General features: G+C 35.8%; 1 protein-coding gene and 1 long non-coding RNA gene across 2 annotated transcripts; both read left to right on the top strand.

Annotated features, from left to right (window-relative positions):
* The first annotated feature begins 2,143 nt into the window (after positions 1 to 2,143).
* LOC125802268 (uncharacterized) lies at positions 2,144 to 5,666 on the top strand. The gene is made up of 2 exons (XR_007439294.1): positions 2,144 to 2,192; positions 5,474 to 5,666. It is a non-coding gene; the product is annotated as an uncharacterized LOC125802268 (long non-coding RNA).
* Positions 5,667 to 9,434: 3,768 nt separating this feature from the next.
* Positions 9,435 to 17,606, top strand: lgals2b (lectin, galactoside-binding, soluble, 2b). The gene is made up of 4 exons (XM_007238128.4): positions 9,435 to 9,514; positions 12,003 to 12,082; positions 13,711 to 13,879; positions 17,289 to 17,606. Exons 1-4 carry the CDS (start codon positions 9,512 to 9,514, stop codon positions 17,433 to 17,435), a joined length of 399 nt encoding a protein of 132 aa, XP_007238190.1. The 5' UTR covers positions 9,435 to 9,511; the 3' UTR covers positions 17,436 to 17,606.
* Positions 17,607 to 18,444: the final 838 nt, after the last annotated feature.

Raw genomic sequence — 18,444 nt, 5'->3', positions numbered from 1 at the left:
AATGTGTTTTTGTGGCACATACCTTCATGTTTGCGCCCTGTTTTTCCAAATGTACAGGCACTTACAGTCACTGATCTGAGGTTTTATGCCGGCCAGAAGTTTACAGTCTCCGGCAAAGTCAAGTCTGGCTGTGAGAAGTAAGTATTTCTTGCACTGCTACCAGAGTTCTGACACTGAACCCTGTTATGGTGTTAATTACCAGAATAAAAAAGTTCAGACACATTTAATATTGTCTTTTTTTTTTTACATTATTTTAAAATGTAATAATAAAGTCATCCAAACTCTGAAGAAAAACATTTTTCTTCGACATATTTCGTAAACAAAAAACAAGTGTTTAACAAACCAGAATATGTCAGCTTCATGAGGTAGAGTTACCTGGAATGACTTTAAGTTAACAGCTGTGCTGAACTTGTCAAGAGTTTATTACTTGAATGTATTGCCCTCTTAATGGGTTTGGGAGCATCAGTTGTGTTGTGAAGAGTTGGTGGTATAGTCAAAGTCAAAGTGGTTTTTATTGTCATTTCAGCTATATACAGAGTACACAGTGAAACGAAACAACGTTCCTCCAGGGACCACGGTGCACATAAACACAGTGTAGACAGAACAATAGTGCAACAGTACAAAAGTGCAGACAGACAATACAACACAATACAGACAAAGAATAATAAATAACAAGACAGTGTGCAAATTATGCAGTGTGCAAAAAGTGTGCAAAAAAGACCAGTGAGGTAGTAATTACCTCTATTACACAGTGTGCAATAGAGTCCAGTGAGGTAGTAGGGTTTTTAGTGCTTTCCATTTTCTGGGGTAAGTGGGGTAAGAGTGTGTGTGCATGTACAGAAAAACCATCAGTTCAGTCTCTGCAGTTGAGGAGTCTGATGGCTTGGGGGTAGAAGCTGTTGCAGAATCTGGTCGTGCTGGACCGGATGCTGCGGTACCTTCTTCCCGAAGGCAGGAGGGAGAACAGTTCGTGTGAGGAATGGGTGGGGTCATTCACAATGCTGGTTGCTTTGCGGATGCTGCGGGTGGTGTAAATGTCCGTGATGGAGGGGAGAGAGACGCCGATGATCCTCTCAGCTGTCCTCACAATACGCTGGAGGGTCTTGCGGTCAGAGACGGTGCAGGTCCCAAACCAGGCAGTGATGCAGCTGCTCAGGATGCTCTCAATGGTCCCTCTATAGAAGAGTGTGAGGATGGGTGGAGGGAGACGGGCCTTTCTCAGCTTCCGGAGGAAGTAGAGACACTGCTGGGCTTTCTTGGCTGTAGAGCTGGTGTTCAGGGTCCAGGTGAGGTTATCTGCTAAGTGGACACCAAGGAACTTGGTGCTCTTAACAATCTCCACAGAGGACCCGTCGATGTTGAGTGGAGAGTGGGTGTGTTGTGCTCTCCTGAAGTCAACAACCATTTCCTTTGTCTTGTCCACATTCAGGTGAAGGTTGTTGACTGTACACCAGTCTGTCAGCCGCTGCACCTCCTCTCTGTATGCTGACTCGTCGCCTTTGGTGATGAGACCCAGCACGGTTGTATCATCGGCGAACTTGATAAAGCTGTTAGAACTGTGTTTTGCAGCACAGTCATGAGTCAGCAGGGTGAACAGCAGAGGACTCAGGACACTGCCCTGGGGGGCCCCAGTGTTCAGTGTGATGGTGCTGGAGGTGCTGCCCCCGAACCGGACTGACTGGGGTCTCCCCGTCAGAAAGTCCAGGATCCAGTTGCAGAGGGGGGTGTTGAGGCCGAGCGAGCTTAGCTTCCTGATGAGGTTCTGTGGGATGATGGTGTTGAATGCTGAACTGAAGTCTATAAACAGCATTCTGACGTAAGTGTCCTTCTTCTCCAGGTGGGTGAGGGAGAGATGAAGGGTGGTGGTGATGGCATCGTCCGTGGAGCGATTGGGACGATACGCAAACTGCAGGGGGTCCAGTGAAGAGGGCAGTCGTGTCTTGATGTTCCTCATGACTAGCCTCTCGAAGCACTTCATGATGATGGGTGTAAGTGCAATGGGACGGTAGTCATTGAGGCAGGACACTGTGAATACAGTGAATAGCCCTATTTGATAAATATTCTAATCCATATTATGGCAAGAACTACTCACCTAATTAAAGAAAAAAAACATACTTTAACAAATTAAGGTCATTTAATCCTCTGAACAGAAAGAAAAAGTCTTTCCCTTTCAACGAGATGGAGATTTCAGGGTGATTGTTTACTACACTAAGTATTGTAGGGTATTTTACCACCGCATGACTTAAGCCCTATCCGGACGGGATTCTTTCTCAAGGGATCTTTGGATAATTTTCGGGAGTCCTCTTTGATTTTATTCACGTCCAGAACGAACATATACTGTATGTGTCTTCTGAGAAAATTACAGGCTAAATTACTTACTGTTTTTAGCTGAATTCTGTGGTCCTCCAGTAATTGTAGTTCCTTTTAGACAAACATCTCTTGAGTTTCGTCACCTCACGCTTAATAAAATAGCTATTTTCCACTGCCAAACACTGTAATTTGTCTTTGGGCGTGCGTTTCCACAGAGACCTGTGTAAACACAACAGCGAGTGGAAATGGAGGAGCTACTGAACACGATGTTACTTGACCGAGAAAGCCAAAAAAATTCACTGGTCCTCCCATTTTTTCAATTGGAGTCCGGATGCATGAGTTTTATCACTGAGTAGAAGTGTGAAATATGAGAAAGTAATCGCGTCCAGATAGGGCTTTAAGGAAGGGCTATTTTAAGGCATCCACACAACACCTATGGGCCGCAGCAAAAAAAACTCACACAGGCATACTGTGCAAAACTTAACACTTTTATTATTAAAATCACTCGTCTCTTGTCTGCATTCAGCCAGGGTGCGGCTACAAACCAAACCATATAAAACTCAGTTGAGTTAAATAAACTTAAGTGGAGTAAGGGAAAAGTTAATCAAATAGCATCAAATATAAAAGATAGGTTAAGGTTTTGGTGTGTTGTTTCCATGATCAGTGAACAGCTGGTGTGCATGGATCCTGCTGAACATGTTCCAGTCTGGTTATACACCACTATTAGCAACTAGTGTGAGTAAATTCACACAGTATTTAGATTGAAGATGTTCCTATTAAAGGAAACATTTAATCTAGAACTAGGTTTAATCCTTGTCCGGGAAACTGGCCCTTAAATGCTTAAGATTCTTCCCTTAAAATAAAGATGTGTGTCTTTGGTATCGCGAGGGCTCAAAAAATACGCCTTGCATGGCTCAAAACTAATTTGTTTTTTTAATTAATCATGGCTGTCTTTTAGGCATTATGTGAAATAAACCATAAATCAGTGAGCCAGTCGTCCTTTCCTTTAAGAGCCAGCAGTGCTCTGACTTTGGCACGTTCGTATCTTAACAGCATGGCGCTTTGTGTCTCAGTAGAGGATACTGACCTGCATGTTCACAATTTAAATGGACGCCAGCAGCTCATTTAAGGGACCAGCAATGTTATTTTATTCTTTTTTCTGTTTATTGTTGAGTAAAAAGTCAGGTCAAGTCGGGTTGAGTTTTTACTCTTTTCAAGTAATTTTAGTGTAGGTAGTTTTAGAAAGCCCATAATCCACTGTACTTAAATTAACATAGCTACTGCCAAACAGAATTACTGTTTGGAAACTTGCTGAATTTGCTGCACATTGCAATTATGTTCTGTAATTTATTACCCACATTAGACTTGTAACTCAGGGACTCAATCAAACGAAGCAAACACTGTGTTTAAATTCATGACCCTGTAAGACAGATTAATGATCATTTCTGAGATCAGAGATACACCCTTTACTGTTACACACATTTACAATAGTAAAACACCTCTCTCATAGTCTGAGAGTACAGACATTTTCAGATACTTCCGCTTGCTTAAGTCTCATAAATCAAACAACTTTGTTTGTGATCTGTGTCAAAACTTGATTCATGTATACCTTTCTGCAAAATGAGCTGCAGTCAATCAACCATACATTGACAGAAAGTTCTGGTGAGATGTCATTAAGGGAGTTTATCTATACTGTAGATTGTTGACCATATTGGGTGTTTCTATGTGCCCACGTCTGTTGCCTGGATTAGCTGAGCCTATCTGTTTCAACCTTTGTCCTTGTCTGACTACACAAGCGCATTTTCCATAATTTTATGACTATGGTTTATATGGTTTTATGAATAGTTTTTTTTTTTTTATGACATTATCACATAACTGCAGTGTTAATGGCTTACAATAGTCTTTGTAAAGAGCCCTCTTGTGGTTCAGTTTGGGGAAATACAGTTATTTATTTGTATTATATTTGTATATGTATTTATTACTATTATCACTATTATAGACTAGTATGGATATTTACTGCTATTTATTTTGTATTGATAAGTATATTTGCATATGTATTAACAACTACTAAAGACAGAAAGAAACAATATATGTATTGTGCAAGTATATTGCACTATGATCAGGAGATCGCCGGTTCGAATCCCGGTCATATAGCTTGCCATCAGCTACCAGAGCCCTGAGAGAGCACAAATGGCCTTGCTCTCTCTGGGTGGGTAGATGGCGCTCTCTCCCCACATCACTCCAAAGAGTGATGTCGATCAGCACAGGGCGTCTGTAAGCTGATGTATCAGAAATGAGTGCACTGTGATGCTACTCAGCAATGCTACTTCAGCAGCAGTTAGAAAAGAAGCGGTGGCTGACTTCACATGTATTGGAGGAGGCAGGTGCTAGTCTTTAACCACCTGATGTAAGGGCATCACTAGTGATAGAGGGAGCCCTAATGAGTGGGTTGGGTAGTTGGCTGTGTAAATTGGGGTGAAAATGGGATAGAAATTAGAAATAAAATGATATAAAAAAGTGTCAGTCCAGTATATCAATGCATCTTTATTTCTACCAAAAATCATATTATAATCATATTATATAATATCCCACTTTACTTGATTGATCTGTCAATTATATTAATATTGTATTTTATATTGTTTTAGAATGCTGTCAATAAAGCAAGTACATGCTGTAGACAAGACTTAAAATAATGTTAATATTAAACATATAAAAAGTAATTATTATAATATTTTGTATAATTAATACAATTATGTAACATTATTATTACAACATTATTAATTAAAGCATATATTAAATAATAAGTATTTTATATATATATATATATATATATATATATATATATATATATATATATATATATATATATATAAACAAGAAGCCAACTACCTAAATTGAGCTATAGAGTTGAATGTAAAGAATAAAAAGAAATTAGGTAAGAATTCATATTAATTAAATTTTCAATAAAAAAAAAACAAACAAAAATAATCTCAAAAAAACATAGAAACAGGTTCCCATCAAACCTCTTTTTAAAGAGGAATTTGGGATGTACACTGACATTGCTAATTGATTTCTAATTGCAAATCCAAAAGTTCTCAAATGTGATTGAACAAACAAACCGTGTATCTCCTGCATCTCACACACTTCTTCTCCTGTCCAACAGGTGGCGTTCAATTTCAACAATGACCAGTTTTACATCAGACTCCCTGACGGCAATGTGTTCAGCTTTCCAAACCGCTTTGGGGATGACAGGTTCATCCACCTCCATGTGGAGGGAGATGTGAAGATTCACAGCTTTAAAGTTATCTAAAAAACAAGCAAATAAAATGAGCCGTGATAATTTCACATGGCTTTAATTTCTGGAGTGTGTTCTCCATTGGCGTAGGAACCGGGGGGTGGGTGGGTGGGAAATGTCGCACCCAATATTAGAAAAAGGTGGATTTGTCCCCCCCAAAAATAAAATGGTTTCGCTCAGATCAGCTGTACCATGAATGAGGAGACAGGTGACCGCTGAGTAAATGGGAAATCTCTTAACGCTAATCACAAAGCCGGTTCAGGAATTAAGTTCCGCCTCTCAGTAGAAACAGCCAATCAGCTTGCTGGTTTTGCGGCGCAAGCAGGAGAGTGTGCTGGTGGGGGGAAGCCCCTCCCCTGCTGTAAGATTAAGCAGCGCGATCGGAATGCAGCAGATGATTTTAAACCAGATATGGATATACAGCGATTTTTCTAAAAGAAAGGTAACGGTAGGCTAACCATGTAAACCATGTAAACTGCTGTGTTTCTGATAGCTGGTTAAAAACGCGTTAATCAAAACATACAAACTCTGCGCTTAATAAAATACAGCCTGTGACGGTCAGTTAGCTTAACTTCGGAATTAGCTTTGGAATTAGCTTAGTTTAAGAAAAACAAAACTATATAATGTTCAGCGTGCCCTGTACCTGACTAGCTAATAACTATTTAATTTTCATTCATTTAGATAACTAGTCAGCTAGAAGCTGGATGAAGGTAATAGACAGAATTTAGTACAACACTTTATGTTGGTAGTTTAAAGCAGTTTCTTGACCCTGATCACTGCCCTTAAAATAGTGTTTTCCACCTGATCCAGCTGATCAGCTTATAAACAGTCCTTTACTGAGTTTACCTGTTAAAATCTCTTAGCCCCCTATGGATCATAAATCAATCATTATGTATGTCCAGCAGTGTATTAGACACATCATACCATCACGTACTTTATTAAGTGCATTTAAAGCAGAGAAAGCTCTACAATATGCAGAAGAGTGGAAGTATGCAATAGAATATGTAAGAACAGGGTTAAGAAACACTGATCTAATCTGACTTCTGTTCATTTGTAGTTTACAGTAAGAACACATGTCCTCACGTCTAACGTTTATATTAACTTCTGACAAAAATCCCTATGAAACGTAAAGTTACATTCTTTTTCATAAAAGGACACCATCATAAGAAGTGCTTTCAGTAGAAACAATTAAAAGTGCGGGACACAATGCTAGTCAGTTTGGAGTAAATGTAAATATACAACATACAATACATAATTAATAATAATATTAATCAAATCTGTTATATTATTTTAAATATTAGGTGATAACTGATCAGTTTTTGTCATATGTATATAATTCAGACCTTTCACGTATAATTTTTTCTAGCAACAGTAAATGTAATGTGGAGTAACATGTTTAGGTTCTAAAATCACCTTTACTTGGATGTAACTAATAATAAACAGAATACAGAAAAAGGATTATTTGGGATTACAAGTAATTCCGCAAATGTTTTTCTAGGAAACTATATAGGGTGGGATTTGGTCCATATTAGCAAATGTGTCCCCCCCAATATCAAACCCACTCCTACGCCCTTGGTGTTCTCTGTTGATTGCAGTTGCAGTTGATTAATTGTTTCATCCATTCGTGTAAGTGAAAAACAACACGTTAAAATAAAGCATTGCTTAAAAGTCTAATGAGTCGTTGTGTTGTAGTATTGTGTGTATGTATTGTGTCCTATGACTTTGACTACCTAGCTAACTTTTCTGTTCCACCTTAAATGGAGCAAGAAATGACAGAGGTTTCAGCATTTCAGTCTCTGCCCAGTTATTTCCCAGTTATACTGTTTTGCTATTTGTTGTGTATCCAGGGGCGTGGCAGCAAATTCTGGGCCCTGTACACTTTCAATGTCAGTGGGCCCCTATCCATGCCAGTATGCAAGGAGCGTGAGCAAAAAAAAAAATTGAATTTTCATGGGCCTCTCCCTACTTGGGCCCTGGGTAGTCAGGTCATCTTTTTCCCCGACTACCACGCTTATGTGTGTATAGCTTGTATTTGTCTATAGCTGTATTTGTCGAGTATGGGTTCCCCTTTCCAGACCTGGTTCCTCTCAAGGTTTCTTCCTCTTAGTCTGAGGGATTTTTCATTACCACTGTCACTTTTAGTTTGATCAAAAAAGGATTAGACCCATAATGTTAATGAATTTAGAGAGAGGAGTAACACAATCTGTTTTACTAAAGAAAAATGCTTTTTAAATGGTATTTTTTTTTACTTATTTCCAAAGCTCATTTTATTTATATTGCTACTTACCAGCTATAAGCTGTTAACTAATGAATTGTTTGCTAAAAAATGACCCCCTCTTTTTTCAGACAAAATGTGATTTTTTTTTTTTTACAATACATTTTTTTTCCTTTAATGGCCAAGATTTGTACACTGGATTTCCTGTTACTGACTGGTCCTGATGAGCTTAAAAGGCAAAAATTAAGATTTTTTTATTTATTTAGGGGTGTATATTAGTGTATGTTCCCTGGTGACTTTAAACAGTAAAAAGAAGAGCTACATTTGTATCACCACCACTACATGGAAATCTGAGTTTTAAGTTTCTCTTAAATGGAAGTCTGCCATGACACACCACATCCACTAGATAGAAGCAGCTTTATATCTCCAGCAAATATTTTAATTGCATGTCTGTTTCATCCACATCTAATATATGAGTGTGTGGTTTCCTGATTGAGAGAAAAGAAAATTGTTTATTTTAAATAAATGAATGAATTCAGTTGTTTTAATTCAGAAATGTAGACATTTTAATTGTTTTTGTGATCAACATATAATACAATTCTAATAAAATCATAATATTGCTCTCATTTGTGAGAAAAAGACTTTCTGTTTATTTTCATGCATTAAAATTTACATGAATTATTAGAATTGCATTATCTTTTTATACATGTGATAGCAGGGATATATCATAATGGTTATACCATAAATCATAGTATGTAATGTCCATAGATATCGGAAACCAAAATCCTGTATTGATACATCCTGGATAATTTGTTTTGGTATACAATTAACCTATTAGTAGGGGTATGCCATATCGTATTGTACGCAACAATATCGCCAACATTTTTAAAAATCGAGAACGATATTAAACCATGAAATATCTTGCCATATCACCAACCCCTAATAATCACATCAGGGTACAACATTTTTACTGTTTGTAGAAAATTTCTTTTTAGAAAATCATACTGTTCTAATTTCCCATTATATTTCTACTAGAGACAGATTATATCTGTCCAATATCATTTATATCACTTTAATCCTGAATATATGGAGCGTATTATTAGTATCACTGTTACTATCTGATAAAATTCCTTAATTTTTTAATATCTCAGTTAGGGGTGTGCCATATCATATCGAATGCTTTGTTGCAGTAGTGTGTTCTTCAAATATATTTTTTTAATTCAGTGTTTTGTCATATTGCCAAGAGTATTGTTATCGCGAAAAAAAAAAGCATTAAATATTGTGATATTATTTTAGGGCCATATCACCCACCCCTACTTATTAGTATTACTTATTAATAAGGCCCAGTATCAGGTTGTATATTTTAAAATATTTCTAAAATACTGATTTACAAAAATATTTCTTTTTACTTAAAAAAATCCAAGAGATGAAACAAAATCTACATTTATGACATTAAATTCAATGGGTCACTACATTTCTAACCATTTTCTTGCTATCTACAATATATTGTGCTGTACATCAGCAGTTTCCTCAACACACACTCCAATCTGATTGGTTTCTACGTCTGTACTAATGCTCCCATTGGGCAGAAGACAATTTGGCCACACCTCCAGCTTTTTCCTCATCATTATAAAGGATAGTTACAAGTTCATACCTTTTCCTGCTGCAACCTCGTCCACATCAACGACAAGATGGTGAGTACTTTACAAAATTCTACAAATACAGAATTACATAATTCTATTAGAAATATATTCAGTGTCACAGTTACTGCATTAAATACAGCTCTGAGAATCTGAAAATAGAACAGCTTTGGAGTCGTAGGCCACGACAATAACAGCACACAGCGAGTCACTTCCTTCACAGAATTAACAAGTTTGCTTTGCCCATTCATAATGTCCGTTCTAACCGAAGGTATGTGCACTGTTTGGTCAACGCCAGATTTAGATGTTATCACATGTGCAGAGTTCAGCAGGCAGCTGGGGTGGGTTTCTATGAGTACAACCGCAAAGAATGAGCTGACTGAGGTAAAAGGATTATGGGAACTTGTAAAAAATAAAATACTCTTAAAAATGAACGTGTTAAATTTGGTTGCTTGAGCAATTCCATAGAAGAACCACTTAACCAGAATGTTAAGTTACATCAAGGTTACATTAAGGTTATTTAGATCGTTAACCCTCCTCTTACTTTAGGGTCAATAGGATTCCATTCAATGTCCTACTTTACTGAGAGCGAAAAATAAAAAAGAATGAATCAATCAATGAACAGCTTTGTTTTAATATATATTTAAAAGAACAGAATGATATTTATATAGAGTGTGCATAAATAAAATTTACTTCAAATTAAGGTTATTTAGACCTTACATTCACCGGTTGTCTTGGGAGTTTAACCACGTTTAGTGTACAATATCATAATTTAATTAAGGATAATTTATTAATTAATCAATCAATCAATAGCTTTACTCAAATATAAAATTAATATTGTGATATTTTTATAGAGAGAGTGATATTTAGATATGTTTAGATATATTTAGATATATTAGAGATGTGTGTGTAAATAAAATGTACATAAAATGAAAGTTAATTAGACCTTATTTACTCCTCTTGGGGGTCAATTTGAACCCATTTAACCCCATTTAAGTCTTTAAAATCCTAATTTAATAAGAGCAACCAATCAATCAATCAATAAATCAATACCTTAACACAAATATAAAATTAACATAATGATATTTATATAGAGAGAGTGAAATTTAGAAAGAGATGAGTGCGTAAATAACATTTGCGTCAATTTAAGGTTATTTAGATATTTCAGCCTCCTGTTGTCTTGGGGTCAATTTTTCCCTAATTTAACATCTTTAAAAAATAAATAAAAAAATAGATTTATTTGCTTCCTGTTTAAAGACCTTAAAAGGTCATCCAAATAGACCTAAAATTAACAATAATGAAAGAATATTTTTAATGTTTTATTTTTTAATGTACATATTCTGAACGCACCAGTGCTTTGTTATGGGTTCATTTGAATCTAGCTTTGTTTTAGCAGTACATATCATATTTGGTGGAATAACCCTGGATTTAAGTCGCAGTTTTCATGCATATTAGCATGTTTTCCTCCACCAGTCTTACACACTGCTTTTGAATAACTTTATGCCACTCCTGCTGCAGAAATTCATGTAGTTCAGCTTGGTTTGATGTATTGTGATCATTCCTCTTCCTCTTGATTATATTCCAGAGGTTTTCAATTTGGTAAAATCAAGGAAACATCATTTTTAAGTGGTCTATTACTTTTTCCAGAGCTATATATGTTGGATAATATTGAGAACCACAAAAGTTCCTAATGCAACTCTGATCACATGTTTGATCATAATTATATAATCATTTTCCTGAAGGTTTACATTTCTGGGGTCGAATTAATCCCAAGCATAAAGGGTGTTACACAGTTTGATGCTTCTTTATGGAACCAAAAGTGGTTACTTTTTATGGTTTTGCTCAATGAACCATTTGAAGCTTCTACCTTTCAGTTGCAAATCAACGGAGATATCTTAGATAGGACTATGAACTCAGCATATGTCCAACAGGAGTCCAGGGTGTGGTCCAACGGACAAGAAAGAAGCGATAAAGATCACACTCTCACACAGATACCTAACTATAAAATCTAGAATCTCTACAATTTATGATTTACAAGCTTCTACCATTTTAAACTCCATAAATTAAGAGTAAGATTATCAATTAATTTGAGATCAACCTCATTTCTCAGTGGCTCTATAACTCCCACATAGTTTGGTGAGACATGCAGAAGTTTTTCCATGTTAAAATGTGATCAGGTCAGTGTTTGAACAGTGCAGTCTTCATGTCTTCTGTTAACAGCACCTGGAATGATGCAGTAATTCATGTAGATCATTAACTCTGGGCTCGGCAGGATATAGATAACCCTCTATAGTCTCCTCTCACACCACTGACACAATAAACCAGTCAAATATTACCCAACAGTATGACACAAGGCCTCGCTCCACTCTCCTACTGCCCATGCCCAGGGTCTCTATGTCAATTATGAGACCATATTAAACATTACACTCTAGGGAATCGTCTATACTACTCAATATAAATGGTTTATATTGTATATTGTATTATATTTTATTATTAATGTCTGAATTTTACATTTTTTCATATCGCTTTCCCAACCGTTCAGGTGTTCACCGTGAAAGACATGTCCTTTAAGGCTGGCCAGGAGCTGACCATCTCTGGCAAAGTCAAGTCTAGCTGTGAACTGTAAGTACGCATAATAACATTACAGTAATCACAGGACGTTCAGCTGGGAATAAAAAATCTTCTATACTCTTAAAAATATCATATGACAAAGTATTTTATTACAAAGGCAGATGGGCTTAAATTGTTATGGTTCAGCTCCTGTAGATAATAACAGAGAAGGATTATTTTTATAGTTGATTAATGTGAAAGTTGTAGCACAATGTACTGATTACATCACAATGGCCCGGTTTCTGCTTTATTTGCTTACATAAAATAAATGGACTGTTATCATAATGTAAATTAATGGTAACATGCTGCACCAATAACATCACAATGGCCCAAAGTCAGAATCCGAAGTTTTATGTTTAGATTTGTTTTTTAGTTAATTGGAGAAAGTTATTAGTCATCCAGAGTTTTGAACTAAAGGCTGCAGTTTGAATCGTATAGAATAAGAATTACACTAAGCATTTAACCATGCAATTACATTGATGAGAAAAAAGATCAAATGACATCACAGTGATTCATAACCACAGGCTGCACTGATGACATCACAATGGTCTTAAACTCATAATTATAGTCATAAACAGGACCTTGGCTTCAACAAGGCTTATTATTGGCAAGGGGACCCTTTAGTAGACATGTGCTGTGCATTTTAAAGTCAGTATATTTAAGTTATTTTAACCCTTATATATAAAATTAAACAATAATACACAAGAGGGAGTGCTATGAAGTGTAATATTTGCACCGTCGTAGCCATGAGGCTGCAGGCTGAGTGTCGTAGATCAACACAGCAGTGCCAATATTATACATTATAGCACAAACCTTGAGTGCAATTTTATACAACAGTTAGTTCCGACCTCACAATCTGATTGGTTGAGAAGTGTTCTAGCCGTGATGATCTTTGTGATAACATCACGGCCTTCTCACACTAAATCTACATCACTCCGCCGACGTGTTGCAGAGTAACGGCAAAAATACACAGGACAGTTTTGAATCATCACCTCCAGCAGCAGCGTTAGCTTAGCACAGGCTAGCGCTCAGCCACGGCACGATCGTCCGCAGCGCTGGCTCGACTTTTGTGGAAAAAGGGAAAGAAAATCACCTCAGCTAATGCCGTCTGACAGCCAGAACGGTAATTTAAACAGCCAGGCTAGGCTAGGTTAAGTTAATGCTGAGCTAAAGCAAGCTACGCTAATCTAACCACAGTCCAGCCGGCTAGATAACCAATAACACCCAGCAAAACAAGCAGAAATGCTTAAAAAACGCACAGCTTTCACCTGAAGACAACTCCACTGCGCAGGAGAGAAGAGTTTTAGTGTTATTTTACAGTCCTAATGTTTAAGTTATCATCTTTGCTTATTCCCAATTTTGATTTTATTTGTGGTAACACACTCCCTCTCGTGTTCTATTGCTTAAATAATACAGTTCCTTTATTGCTTTTTATTAAAAAAATTTGAGTTAAAGAGGATGAGATTTGGTTATAAACACTTATTTCTATCTGCTTGCATGAGCTTTTATGACACTAACACATTTTTAAATTTCATTTAATCATGTTTTAAAAAATCAAGCTTTACATTTTGTGGATATTTCGCAATGAATGATGAATTATAAATGATGAATAGACTGCTGATGATGTCTCTCCTGTTCAGATTTTCCGTCAATATCGGCCACAACTCTGAGAGCATCGCTCTCCACTTCAACCCCCGATTTTGCTACTGCGGCGACAGCAACGTCATCGTGTGCAACTCCAACCTGGGCGGCTGGGGTGAAGAGCAGAGGGAGCACAGCTTCCCCTTCCAGCAGGGTGATGACTTCAAGGTGCTCAAATCATCTTACTTAAAGTAGAAATAGGCTTCATGTCAATTTGCAGTTGTTTGAACGTTTTAAATTGTATTAAAATCCCGTAGTAAAAAATGAATGTAATTTTCTATATGATAAATGGAGACTTACTGCGGTCTTAAGGCTTCCAAAAATGCAAAAGAACATTTCTTTCGTTATCTTTCAGGGTATTTTAGGTGTTTGGTTTAATTATCTGTCACTTAAACAATCGTTTATTGATACATATAGTCATACATTGATCTATAGTGATTCATCTACATACTTACAGTATATATCCTGAGTTACAGTAGAAGCAGTTCCTTATCAGTCTGCTATTGTCTCTATGTCTTTATGGTAGCTAATAAAACACATATGGAATGTGTGTGATGTATATGTCAAAGTTCATGTAACCATGAACGTGAACATTCACTTATTTAACCTTCATTTGACCATGATTACTTATACAGTATACATTTATTTATTTAGACTTCATGGAAATGTGTTTCAAAAACACAGTTTTTGAACTTGGTGTAATGGTTACCTGTTCTAGACTAGCCTGGACTTTTGGACTTTTAAGGTTGGTCCATACCAAAGTAGCACGTGTGAAAGGTGACACAAACCCCTGTCTGGTCTCAGTTCGGATCAATCAAGCACTTTTATTGATAGTTTAAACAGTCATGCAATTTACAGGAAGAGTATGATCAACAGCTAAACAATAAAAGAAGAAAAAGAACTGGTGTTGTGTCAAAAAACAAACTCCCCTTCATGTGACACACATCACAAAGCAGTATGTGTGCAAACACCTGTGCAAAGACTTGTGAATACTATACCTACTGTGACTTCTTTAGATTAACTCTTATTTATAAAAAGAAATTAAAGGAATCGATTACACTTATTCTTATGCACGGTGTTCATGCACTAGAATGGAGTCAAATTCAGTAAAAAAACTAGAAATGGAACATGATTTAGTCATGAAATTGTGGTTACCTATAAATAACCACATGACCATAGTCTCCAATAGATTATATTAATCTTCATAGACTCAGCTTCCTAAACCTAGATTTCTTTTTTTTTGCTTTTGTGTCATAATGATATTTTTCTGATTATCAAACAAACTTTAATGTCAGACAAAGATAAAGTAAATTAAAAAAAGTAAATATAAAAAAGCACTTTTTAAATAATAACTAAGGAAAATGAGACCTACAGTTCTTTAAATGTTTTTCTGGGTTCTTTTGTGACCTCCTGGATGAGTTGTCCATGCCCTTTTTTAATTAATTTTGGTCGGCCACTCCTGGGATGATTCACCAGTGTTTCATGTTTTCTCCATTTGTGAATCATAGCTCTCACTGTGGTTTTCTGGAGTCCCACAGCTTTAGAAATGACAATGACAGATGTCAATGGCTTTTCTCATATGTTTTTGAATTTCTTCAGATCTCAGAATAATGTGTTGCTTTTTGAGATCTTTTATCTGCTTCATGTTGTCAGAAAGGTTCTATTCAAGTGATTTCTTGACTCTACAGCTCTGGCAGTAATCAGGCCTGGTTGTGGTTGGTGAAAATTAGTGATTTTTTTCCCTTGATAAATTCAATCATCATATAGAAAGGGCTAAATTTCAGGTTATGTTTGTCTTATATTAAAGTTTGTTTGATAATAAATGTCAGTATGACAAAAATGCAAAAACAAAAGAAATCTGTAAGGGGACAAATGCTTTTTCTTGCCACTGTATATTCAGTGACATTCATTATACACTGATAGTACAGAAATACAGAAATTTCCAGTGTGTTTCTCATATACTGCCCACAGTGCTCCACAACTTTTAAAGTCTTTGTTTAAAGCATCTCCATATCAGCCTGCTGTTGTGTGTTTTAGCATTTATGAGCACTCATAAATCACATATGGGATATTCAGGGCACTGATAATAGTGTCAAAAAGTTCATGTAACCATGATCACCTTTGTACAATAAATTAATTAAATTAGTGTAAATATGCAACTACATTTTAAGCATCCACACTCTCAAATCCAAGCAAAAAATCTATCTCTATAATGTTTTTAAATAATCTTTTTAAAGAAGTGATGCATTTGCCAAACTAAATTGCTAATGATAATTTACATATATTATATATATATTGATATATATATATATATATTGATATTTGAAATATCAATAATTTAAAAGAATATATATATATATATATTTTTATATAAGAATGTATTATCAGTGTAATAAGATTTATTATGTTGCCTTTCAAATTTTATAGTAGTAGGAAGAGTGAGTATGTAACAACTACAACAATCAATGAATTTTTTTTCTGCACTATAAGGTGGACTTAAAATCATTTAATTTTCCCAGAAATCGTCCGTGCGTTTTTAAATCTGGTGCAAAGCTGATATTTGAAAGTTTTTAAACTTTGATTGAATTTTGTATTATTAATGTTAACCAATTTGGAAGAAGTATATATATTTTTTTGGAATTTTGAGAATCCCTGTGAATATAACATACTTAAATTGATAATAAGCTAATCATTTGAATCGTGTCAATCAATAATGTATGAATAAAGCAAGAATATAAACAGCAAATACATATTTATTTATGACCCACTTGTATGCCCTAATTCAGTGGGTATAGATAAGCCACATAACATTATATTATAATATTAATTAGTATGTAAGTAAACAAATTAATAAATAATTCCAATAATTCTAATGCAAATTTATTTCGTAAGAAAAAACTCAAATGTGGAATGAAAAGAAATGGATTCAGAAATGTTATGGCAGAGCAATCAAAGCAACATGTAATGACTGAAGACAAACACTAGATGGAGGCAGTTTTATATATCAAGCTTTCAGTGTCCAACAATACAATAGCAGCAGATCTAGTGTGGAAAATACTTGAAAAAAAACAAGATCATATGAAGCTTCACACTGAGACTTTTATCAGAAACATATATTGTATATCATCGTTGTCCAATGAAAAATACAGCAATTTTACAGCAGAGAGATCAAATCTTTTTAAAGGAGCACCAACACCCCTGATTTTTGCTGACTCCATCCTCAGCTCAAATTTGCAAAATGCTAAAAAATGGGAGGGGTAGTTCGAGAGGAGCACTGGATTTAGAGGCAGGACAGGACGGAGAACTGATTGACTAAGCTGTAGCTGCAGCAGTGTGCCTCTAATAACAGTGAGATGCAGGCAATTTTACGTCACCGGTGGGGGAAAAAATAGGAAAAAAAAATAGGTTATTGTTTTTCATATTGTATCACATTCATTATACTCTATTTTGAACTATATGTATTGTAATCAACATGTGTTTGAAAATCAACAATCATGGTCCATTTTGTCACAGTGGCATTAATGCAAATCTTTAACACTTAATTTTGACATTCTTGTCTTCTCTTCTCTTCTAACAGGTGTCTATCAACTTCAACAACGACCAGTTTTACATCAAACTCCCCAATGGCACAATGATGAGCTTCCCCAACCGTACCGGTGATGACACCTTCAAGCATATTGACGTGCAGGGTGACGTCAAGGTCCAGGGCATCAAGATCAAATGAGGAGACCTCTAAATTAATTTCTTGTCCATCTAAATCCATAAAAGTGTCCAGTAATATATCTTTATCTGAATATACTGTATGTAAGCTGAAGTTTACAGTAAAAAACTCATCCATCTGTTTAAGAATGTAAGGAAAACAACTACAATTGGCTAATAAAGTACATTTTATGAATATGAGTCTTTATTTTTTAAGGAATTATTTTTTTTTATTTTATTATTATTATTATATAAGTTTTTGATTGTTTTTGAGAATAGCAATTCTGTTTATTGCTGATGTAAAAGTTGTATTTTCGCACTGCACTCCTGCATGGCTAAGATATGATTGGGCGGCTGACTGTTGACTGTTGTTGCCGGTTTTAATCAGTCAGTGGCGCACCTGAATTTCCCACCGCCAATATAGAAGCACGTCTGAACACACGTCACTTCCAAACCACCATGTCCATCAGTGTAGATATATTTCTAAACTCTGACGCTATTTTAACAGCATGGGGGGAAAACGTGAAAATAGACTGTTGACAGGGTGTAAGATAGCAACAAGCTTAAAGGCATGCCTTGTGCAGGGTTTTACGATAAGAGTCTATGTCTGTAACATTACAGGGTATGTTGGTAAAGGGTCCATATAATGTTCTTTTTAATGATGATGTAGTCCAAAAAAGACAACCAATCTGGTCTAAATTTGGACAGACTAAATAGCCCAGTTTACAGCGATTGTTTTTGGGCCAAAAAAAAGGCCATAACAGACTGACCAAGATTAGCACAAAAAACAATGTCTGTATTAGGGTTCCTGCAGGTCCTTAAAAAAAAGTAATTAAGGTCTTAAATTGCCTTAAATTTACTGTAAATTTGCTGTAGGTATTACATTTTCAGCCAGTGTGTTTAATGCCGGTGGGTAAACAACACATGCTAATTTTAGCGGTAAGTTAGCTTACGTTACAAGAAACTATGGTTAACAGAGAGCTAGCTAACATTAGCGGTGAGCTAGCTAACATATTAATGTTAGCAGCAAGTTA

Source organism: Astyanax mexicanus, chromosome 5 (assembly GCF_023375975.1).
Source record: "Astyanax mexicanus isolate ESR-SI-001 chromosome 5, AstMex3_surface, whole genome shotgun sequence".
Taxonomy (NCBI): Eukaryota; Metazoa; Chordata; class Actinopteri; order Characiformes; family Acestrorhamphidae; genus Astyanax; species Astyanax mexicanus.
This window is presented reverse-complemented; position numbering and strand designations above follow the sequence as displayed.